The following is a 10,582-nucleotide window of genomic DNA, read 5'->3' as shown; positions in this document are numbered from 1 at the left end:
AGCGAGCTCTGAACTTCTGCAGGTCCTGCTGGTAAACCTGAACACGAGACTCCACGTTCCCCTTCATCACCTCCACCTGCGGGACGATTTACAGATCAAAACTATTGGCAAATATACAAGACAATGCAGATTAACAACTTCTTTCTGTAAATAGTGTTACTTAATGTAGTTTGTGTTTATTTATTTATTGATTATCTCCAAATTTCAAGAGAATTTTCACACAAATTAATAATAAAAACCAACAAAAAATTGACAAAAAAACAAATAATAGAACATTTGAAGCTAAAATTAATTGCAAAAATTAATATATTTGCTTTTTTAAAGTAAAAATACATTTCCAGAATTTATTTTTCCCATTTTAACTTTCAGATTAGGTGGCACGGTGGCTCAGTGATTAGCATTGTGGCCTCACAGCAAGAAGGTCGCTGGGTCAATTGGTATTTCTGTGTGGAGTTTGCATGTTCTCCCCGTGCTGGTGTGGGTTTCCTCCAGGTGCTTCGGTTTCCCCAACAGTCCAAACACATGCGCTAAGATCAATTGAATAAACTAAATTGGCCGTACTGTATGAGTGTGAATGAGTGAGTGTGGGTGCTTCAGCTGAAATGGCATCCGCAGTGTGAAACATATGCTGGAATAATTGGCGGTTCATTCTGCTGTGGTGACCCTTGATGAATAAAGTCGAAGGAAAATGACTGAATGAAATATTAAAAATACTTTTACATAAAAAACACAAACTGAAAAGGACAAAAAGTATACTAAAGCTTCAATATAAAAACAAAAATGATATGATACAAAATAGAAAATATGATACAATAAATGTGGGACTTTTTTCCTCAAAATAATAACACATTTCCTAAATTATTATTATTTTAATCATTATAAAATAATGAATTTTATTCTATATTTGTATTTCCAGTTTAGTTGCAGTAATTTGATTACCTTGATAATGCTGTTTTTATTAACTAATTATAAATATTTCAATTTTTTTCAATTTTCAATGAAACTTTATCAGTTAATAAAATTCCACTGCTTATTATAAAGAAATGTTTTAAAAGGTCTGTGTGTGTTATTATTAGTGTGTCTGTACCTGTTCTCTGATCATGAGCTGATGACTCTCCATCATGAGCTCAAATTTGTCCCATTTGGCTCTGAGGGAGCTGATGGTGTCCAAACCTCCACCTGCCACCGAGCGCAGCAGCCTGTTCTTCTCCTCCGCCTGCTGGAACTGAGGCAGAACCTGCACACAACAAACAACATCAGCACAACATTCACCTAAGACCAACACAACAGAAACAGGTATGGTAGAAGTCAGAATTATTAGCACTCCTGAATTTCTTTTCCTTTTTCAAATATTTCCCACATTTTTTAAAACCATTTTAAGGTCAAAATTATTAGTCCCGTTAAGCAATATTTGTTTTGGATTGTCAACGGAACAAACAATCGTTATACAATGACTTTCCTGATTACCCTAACTTTAACCTAATTAACCTAGTTAAGCCTTTAAATGTCACTTTAAGCTGTATAGAAGTGTCTTGAAGAATATCTAGTCAAATATTATTTACTGTCATCATGGCAAAGATAAAATAAATCAGTTATTAGAAATGATTAGCTATTATGATTAGAAACTGCTAATCATTTCTAGAACTGCTCGATCTTGCAGATTCGCACTCTACAACATCAGAAAGGTCCAACCCTTCCTATCTGAACATGCAGCTCAACTCATTGTTCAAGCTCTTGTCCTCTCCAAACTGGACTATTGCTACTCTCTACTAGCCGGGCTTCCAGCTAACTCTTTCAAACCTCTTCAGCTGCTTCAGAACGCAGCAGCACGAGTGGTCTTTGATGAACCCAAAAGAGCACATGTCACTCCGCTACTCACCCGTTTGCACTGGCTGCCAGTTGCTGCCCGCATCAAATTCAAAGCTCTGATGTTTGCTTACAAAGCGACCTCTGGCTTTGCTCCTTCTTATCTGCTCTCACTTCTGCAGATGTATGTGCCCTCCAGAAACTTGCGTTCTGTGAATGAACGTCGCCTCGTTGTTCCATCCCGAAGAGGGAAGAAATCACTTTCCCGAACTCTCACATTCAATCTGCCCAGTTGGTGGAATGAACTCCCTAACTACATCAGAACAGCAGAGTCACTTGCTGTCTTCAAGAATCGACTAAAAACTCTACTGTTTAGTCTCCACTTTCCTTCCTAATCTGCAACTGCCTCTCTGGCTATACCACTAACTGTACTCTCTCTCTCTCTCTCTCAAGAAAAAAAAAAAAAAAATTTTTACTAATGCTTTGCTTCTTAGACTTTACACACCTGAAACTTGTCTATAGCACTTGCTCACTGCTGCTCTTATAGTTGTGTAAATTGCTTCCTTGTCCTCATTTGTAAGTCGCTTTGGATAAAAGCGTCTGCTAAATGACTAAATGTAAATGTAAATGTGCTGAAAAAATCTTCGGAAATTGAGGGAAAAATATACAGGGGGGCTAATAATTCAGACTTCGACTGTACAATTTGCATCTCCAATATAAACCTATTATTTTAATAAATAAAAAATATAATAGAACAGTTTTGAAGAATAACACAAATTATATCCAGTTATTTCTAAAACTAATATAGAGAAAACTCATTTAGAGAAAGCGCCTGCTGAAGCATACATTCAGCTTCAATTATCATGCAATGATTAAGTCTAATTTGGACTTTTTCATGCATTTATTCTAGTTAAATAAACATTTGCATGAAACATCACTATTGTGTATTATTTTTAATTTTAGTAATAAACGAATTCGTTTTAAATCTGACTCTCATTTTCTCAGTTACATAAAAAGGCAGAATGCAGGTCCGTAGCCAAGGGAGATTCGGGTGGTTTGAAAGACCCACCCCTCACTGACAAAGGTCTAGAATTTGTTTCATACAAGAGCTAATTTGTCCTATTTGTACAGCTATTCCATTATGAATTGTGAAAATAACCTACTGAAGAAGGCTTTAAGACCAAGAGGAATGCTGTGTTGCTGTTTCAGGAAAGTTGCATGTGCTGGCCAGTTTGTTATTTGCCTAATACATAACAAAAGGCTAGTTTTAATTAAAAGATTTTAACAGATTCCTTCTTTTTTTTCTAATGATATATATTGTAATACATTTGAATTTAAAAAATAAATATAGTTCCTCTACTTCTTTATTCTAAATGTTTAGGAAATGTTTTTGACACATCAGAAAGTGTGGTTGGTTATGATGACCATCCAACAAGCTAATTCAGCAAAAATAGTGCTTAAAATGTCACTAAAACGCAGTATTTTAACATGATTAAATAGAAAATAAGGCGAATAACTGCCTTTACCAGGCTGTCTACAGGCCTGGAATAATCTGAAAGCATGCTGATAGAAAAAGCATGTGACTTGCTACCAGTGATGCCACGTTCTGTGGCAGAAAACGAGAAGGCATTGAAGTGTGTCATCTTTCCTCTCTCATTAATTTGTGCAAAATATTGTAATTAATCAAAACCAATAGCAGATTAATATATTCATTCATTCATTCATTTTATTGTCGGCTTAGTCCCTTTATTAATCTGGGGTCACCACAGCGGAATGAACCGCCAACTTATCCAGCATTTGTTTTACGCAGCGGATGCCCTTCCAGCCGCAACCCATCTCTGGGAAACCAGATTAATATTTAATATATATAATTTTTTCCCTAATTTCTGTTTAACGGAGAGAAAAAGATTTCAACACATTTGTAAACATAATAGTTTTAATAACTCATTTCTAATAACTGATTTCTTTTATATTTGTCATACATTTGTCAATAATATATTGACTGTCTTGAAAAATATCTAGTCAAATATAATTTACTGTCATCATGATAAAGATAAAATAAATCAGTTATTAGAGATGAGTTATTAAAACTACTATGATTACAAATGTGATGAAAAAAAAACTATTTAACAGATACTGTAGATAAAAAAAAATACAAAGGGGCTAATAATTCAGGAGAGCGAATAATTCTGACCTCGTACATATTGCAATAACATCACACAATCAGATCTACAATGTGAAGCAAAATCTGTATAAACCAAATATAAACAAAAAAGTGGTTGGGTGTTTTTCTCAGACTCATATTTAAAGGAACAGTTTACAAAAAAATCCATCATGCCATCATTTTCTCACCCTCCACCTACAACAAACATGTTTCAATCTTCTGTTGAATACAAAGGAAGATATTTGATAAATCTTGGAAACCTGTAACCATTGACTTCCATAGTATTCTCCCCTACTATGGATGTATATGATCGCCAGTTCCCAACATTCTTCAAAATATCTTCTTTTGTGTTCAACAGAAGAAATTTATAAAGGATTCAAACCCCTTGAGGGTGTACGGGAAGTCAATTTTCAATTTAGGGTCAACTGTGCCTTTAAGACAATCTACATGCTACAATTTATTTTTATTTATAGAAGAAGTTTTCCCATCATGCACTTCGCTGAATGAGGGTTTTGATGTTGCTGTACCTCAGGTTTTTGTGTCTGTAATTGGCTGTGTTTGGCATTAGCCTCTCCGATCTCATCGATGCTCTCAGGGCGCAGAGATAATGTCTCCATCGCCCCGTTTACAAACGAGTCTATCACCTGAATGTGACCTATACACACACACACACACACACACACACACACACACACACACACACACACACACACACACACAAAGATGGAGAAAAAAGAAGCATTTCATAATTGCATGGGTGACGACACAAACACAGTCATACACAGCCAGCAGAGGTCAGTACTACTCCATCAAACTTCAAGTACTGATTTTTATACTACAATACACTATTTTAGACCATTTTGAGGGATGTAAACTAAAACAATGGTCCCAATGCATTTACATTTATTATTTCTATAGCTTTCGAGAACTCAAAAGAGCCACATATTGATTAAATAATGCTATAAGAGCTGTTTTAACATGAAGTTATAATTAATTGTCTCTTGTTACGGTTATGAAAGAAGTAGCACTGTCGCCTCACAGCAAGATGATCACTGGTTCAAGTCCCGGCTGGGTCAGTTGGCATTTCTGTGTGGAGTTTGCATGTTCTCCCCGGGTTGGCGTGGGTTTCCTCCGGGTGCTCCGGTTTTCCCCACAGTCCAAATACATGCGCTATAGCGGAATTGAAGAAACTAAATTGGCCGTACTGTATGTGTGTGAATGTGAGTGTGCATGGGTGTTTCCCAGTGCTGTGTTGTAGCTGGAAGGGCATCCGCTGCATAAAACATATGCTGGATAAGTTGGCGGTTCATTCTGCTGTGGCGGCCCCTCTCTAAAAAAGGGACTAAGCCGAAGAAAAATGAATGAATGAATGAATGAATGAATGAACCAGCCTGATTTTCTGATCAATAAGAGTGTAAGTATAGAGTGTGTATCGTGTGTTTTCCTGATTTATAAGAGCGCAGGTTTGAGTGTAAGTATAGAGTGTGTATCGTGTGTTTTCCTGATTTATAAGAGCGCAGGTTTGAGTGTAAGTATAGAGTGTGTATCGTGTGTTTTCCTGATCTATAAGAGAGCAGGTTTGAGTGTAAGTATAGAGTGTGTATCGTGTGTTTTCCTGATCGATAAGAGCGCAGGTTTGAGTGTAAGTATAGAGTGTGTATCGTGTGTTTGCCTGATTTATAAGAGCGCAGGTTTGAGTGTAAGTATAGAGTGTGTATCGTGTGTTTTCCTGATCTATAAGAGCGCAGGTTTGAGTGTAAGTATAGAGTGTGTATCGTGTGTTTTCCTGATCTATAAGAGCGCAGGTTTGAGTGTAAGTATAGAGTGTGTATCGTGTGTTTTCCTGATCTATAAGAGCGCAGGTTTGAGTGTAAGTATAGAGTGTGTATCGTGTTTTTTCCTGATCTATGAGAGCGCAGGTTTGAGTGTAAGTATAGAGTGTGTATCGTGTGTTTGCCTGATCTATAAGAGCGCAGGTTTGAGTGTAAGTATAGAGTGTGTATCGTGTGTTTTCCTGATCTATAAGAGCGCAGGTTTGAGTGTAAGTATAGAGTGTGTATCGTGTGTTTTAATGATCTATAAGAGCGCAGGTTTGAGTGTAAGTATAGAGTGTGTATCGTGTGTTTTCCTGATCTCTAAGAGCGCAGGTTTGAGTGTAAGTATAGAGTGTGTATCGTGTGTTTTCCTGATCTATAAGAGCGCAGGTTTGAGTGTAAGTATAGAGTGTGTATCGTGTGTTTTCCTGATCTATAAGAGCGCAGGTTTGAGTGTAAGTATAGAGTGTGTATCGTGTGTTTTTCTGATCTATAAGAGCGCAGGTTTGAGTGTAAGTATAGAGTGTGTATCGTGTGTTTTCCTGATCTATAAGAGCGCAGGTTTGAGTGTAAGTATAGAGTGTGTATCGTGTGTTTTCCTGATCTATAAGAGCGCAGGTTTGAGTGTAAGTATAGTGTGTATCGTGTGTTTTCCTGATCTATAAGAGCGCAGGTTTGAGTGTAAGTATAGAGTGTGTATCGTGTGTTTTCCTGATCTATAAGAGCGCAGGTTTGAGTGTAAGTATAGAGTGTGTATCGTGTGTTTTCCTGATCTATAAGAGCGCAGGTTTGAGTGTAAGTATAGAGTGTGTATCGTGTGTTTTCCTGATCCATAAGAGCGCAGGTTTGAGTGTAAGTATAGAGTGTGTATCGTGTGTTTTCCTGATCTATAAGAGCGCAGGTTTGGGTGTAAGTATAGAGTGTGTATCGTGTGTTTTCCTGATCTATAAGAGCGCAGGTTTGAGTGTAAGTATAGAGTGTGTATCGTGTGTTTTCCTGATCTATAAGAGCGCAGGTTTGAGTGTAAGTATAGAGTGTGTTTTCCTGATCTATAAGAGCGCAGGTTTGAGTGTAAGTATAGAGTGTGTATCGTGTGTTTTCCTGATCTATAAGAGCGCAGGTTTGAGTGTAAGTATAGAGTGTGTATCGTGTGTTTTGTCACCCTGTATGGATCTCCTGAGAGACGTCAGCAGGGCATCAAACAGCCTCTGGATCAGATCATCCACAGACACTCGCACAGGCTCACAGTTCACTGTGATGCAGTCCACCTTCTCTGAGCTGAACACACACAGTTAAACAAACACACACACACACACACAGTTTAACACCGAAATCCAAACACACACACAGTACAGGCACACAGTAAAACACACACACACACACACACACACACACACAGTACAGGCACAGTTAAACACACGCACGCATGCACACACACATGCACACACACATGCACACACACAGTTAAACATACACAAACAAACATAAAGAATCAACAAACAGTTAAATACAGACGGGTGCACACACTCAAACACAGACAGCCAAACACACACACACACAGAATTAAACATGCACGCACGCACGCACGAACACACACACACACACACGCACTTAAACAAAGACAGTCAAAAACACACGCACGCACGCACACACGCACACACGCGCACACACACACACACACACACACACACACACAATGCATGCACAGAATCAAATGCATACACACTCACACAGAGTAAACAAGCACAGTTAAACACACACACATACACACACACACACACATAAGCACATAGAGTGAAAAAACACAGTTAAACACGCATACACACACATACAGTTAAATAGACACACAGGTCCACACAGTTACACACACAAACCAAGACACCTATACAGACAGCACACACACACACCTGGGCAGGCGCTCGGCCTCTTTTCCTTTGGCTTTGAGAGCTTTGAAGTTCCTCTCCCAGTCCTGAACACTGTGAAGATGTTTCTCCACCAGAACATCTACATCCACCTGTCCCACAACCACCCAATCCTAAACACACACACACATACACAAAACATGACATTATTATACATCACATTCTGAAGACAAGCACATCTCAGGAGGCTCACACACACACACACACACACACACACACACACACAAGTTAATTCACATTCAGTTCAGACCATCTAAACTCAGACTGCAGCTTCTTACACCAATTTACTTTTACTCTTCAGTCATGAGCTACATTAATACTGAACATTTCACTGCTGAGCGTCATATATTTAACTACAATTACATCTACATAAGTTTAACATTTGTTTTTTATTATTTATAATTGTTATTTTATTTTATTAGTATTTATTTTTATAACGAAACGTGTCATAAATCTGTCATAAACATTGTCAAGAAGCCATTACAAATATGTCATGAATTTTAGAAGTGTCATATTTGTTTGACCTCAACTTCAATGCTACAAGATGAATCTGTCATAAACATGTCATTAAATATTAACGATGCTGTTAAAAATGATTTGACAGTGTAATGACACTTTTAATGAGACATTTTAATGACACACACGGTGAAAACGTGATCAGAAGAAATATTCATGACACAATTATAATGTCCTCATGCCGGTCATGTTTATGACAGATTTATGACAAGTTTGGTTTGTATCGCTGAATCGATTGTACTGTATCTGGTTAACTCTTTATATTCTCATATCTGGTCTAAAACAACGTTGAAAAGGCGACGCGTGTTGCTTTGTTCACGGATTAAAACGCGCTTGTGTGCTCGAGATCAACTGCAGTTTGTTATTGCTATGGCCACCATCAGCTGTTCCTACACACTTGCGGCGGTCAAGTTTCAGAATAGTTCAGCTTTTGCCACTGTGTGGATTGATACTGAATGTGTGTCATGGTTAAGAAAAGACCAATACGCTGGTGTTAAACTGCATTGCTTCAATGCACTCCTGCACTGGGTTCACATACTATCTGCACTCTACGTAGCTTCAAAATTGTTGATAAGCTGTGGTGGGCATTTCTCTCTGTCTCACGCTGAATGCAGTCGACCAATCACTACAGACTGGGTCCTCGGACCCAGGGGCGCCGCTGGCCGCCATGGGCCCTATGTGGCAAGCTGATATTGAAGAGCTGGGTGGTGTTTGCTAGCTGGTATTGCGGCTGAAAGTGAAGAGGGGGTGGTTGCTGGGTATTGGTATTGCAGCCGAAAGTGAAGAGGGGGGGGGGGGGGGTTGTAAGGGGGTTGTTGGGGGATATTGATATCGTGGCTGAAAGTTAAGAGTGGGGGGGTGTTTGGAGTAGAACGGGGGGTTGGCGTGGGCCCTTGATAATGTCTCTGTGGCCCCCCTAAATGTATAGGCCCTTAGAATCTTCTCTAGCTTCCCACCCCGAGCGGCGCCCCTGCTCAAACCAATCAGCGCAAACTAGCATCGCGCTAAGGAGAATGAATGAATCATATGAGAGTCGTTGGGATAATTAGGTCACTCAGTTACTATTTATGAAAGTAACTAGTAACTATAACTAATTACTCTTTTAAAGAAACCCAACACTGATGATTATAAAGGTGTGATGATAGACTTCAAGTAAACAGTTACCAAACAGTTCAAGTTTCTTATCAAAAGGGTCAAGAGTTGAAGAAACCCATTCATACAGACACTTGCAGGAAGTCTCAATGTTTATATGAAGTGTTGCAAATGTTCCCTTCTGATATTAGCCACATCAAAAACTCCACTTCATCAAACTGAAAAAACACGAGCTTTCATTAGCTCTCTTTCTAAGGAAGTGATCAAATCAAATGTGATGTCAGATTAGAAAGAAACTCTAGGTTTTGTTTTGCATACAGTTCATTAGGGCTGAACAATATATCATTTGAGCAACGATATCGCATTGTGTATATCTGCAATAGTCACATCACAAGATTAGATTGTTTATGATAGATTAAAAGATAAAAATATGATTAAATATTATTATTATTTATATAATGATGATTTATTTTTACATTTAATTGTTTTCTGTACTTGAATACTGTTAAGAGTCCCATAAATCCACAAAGCACTGTTTATTTGTTTATTTTTGCTTGTAATTTATTATAATTTAGGCAGATGCACTGCATTAATAAGTTAATCTTAATGATGAAATCTTAAATAGAGCTGTTCAAGTCATCTGTTGTAATAATTATATTCTTATGACAATGCACTCACTGGCCACTTTATTAGGTACACCTGTCCAATTGCTTGAATGCAAATTTCTAATCAGACAATCACATGGCAGCAACTCAACGCACTTGGTCAAGACGATCTGCTGCAGTTCAAACAGAGCATCAGAATGAATGTGGCATGGTTGTTGGTGCCAGACGGGCTGGTCTGAGTATTTCAGAAACTGCTGATCTACTGGGATTTTTGTGCAAAACCATCTCTAGGATTTACAGAGAATGGTCTGAAAAAGAGAAATGCCTTGTTGATGCCAGAGGTCAGAGGAGAATGGCCAGACTGGTTCCAGCTGATAGAAAGGCAACAGTAACTCAAATAAGCACTCGTTACAACCGAGGTCTGCAGAAGAGCATCTCTGAACACACAACACGTCCAACCTTGAGGAGGATGGGCTACAGCAGCAGAAGACCACACGGGGTGCCACTCCTGTCAGCTAAGAACAGGAAACTGAGGCTACAATTCACACAGGCTCACCAAAACTGGACAATAGAAGATTGTCCATCCCTTTATGACCACAGTGTACTCATCCTCTGATGGCTACTTCCAGCAGGATAACGCATCATGTAATAAAGAGCGAATCA

The 10,582-nt window shown here is 38.5% G+C and overlaps 1 protein-coding gene across 1 annotated transcript in view; it reads right to left on the bottom strand.

Annotated features, from left to right (window-relative positions):
- LOC130241336 (cytoplasmic dynein 2 heavy chain 1) overlaps nucleotides 1–10,582 on the bottom strand; it is a 230,303-nt gene that overhangs the window by 176,731 nt on the left and 42,990 nt on the right. The window contains exons 19-23 of the mRNA XM_056473046.1: nucleotides 7,692–7,819; nucleotides 6,947–7,062; nucleotides 4,498–4,625; nucleotides 1,088–1,237; nucleotides 1–76 (exon numbers count right to left, since the gene is read on the bottom strand). The exon at nucleotides 1–76 is cut by the window's left edge and continues 130 nt beyond it. Coding sequence (XP_056329021.1) covers nucleotides 1–76; nucleotides 1,088–1,237; nucleotides 4,498–4,625; nucleotides 6,947–7,062; nucleotides 7,692–7,819 — 598 coding nt within the window. The remainder of the gene's footprint in view (nucleotides 77–1,087; nucleotides 1,238–4,497; nucleotides 4,626–6,946; nucleotides 7,063–7,691; nucleotides 7,820–10,582) is intronic.

Source organism: Danio aesculapii, chromosome 15 (genome assembly GCF_903798145.1).
Source record: "Danio aesculapii chromosome 15, fDanAes4.1, whole genome shotgun sequence".
NCBI lineage: Eukaryota > Metazoa > Chordata > Actinopteri > Cypriniformes > Danionidae > Danio > Danio aesculapii.
This window is presented reverse-complemented; position numbering and strand designations above follow the sequence as displayed.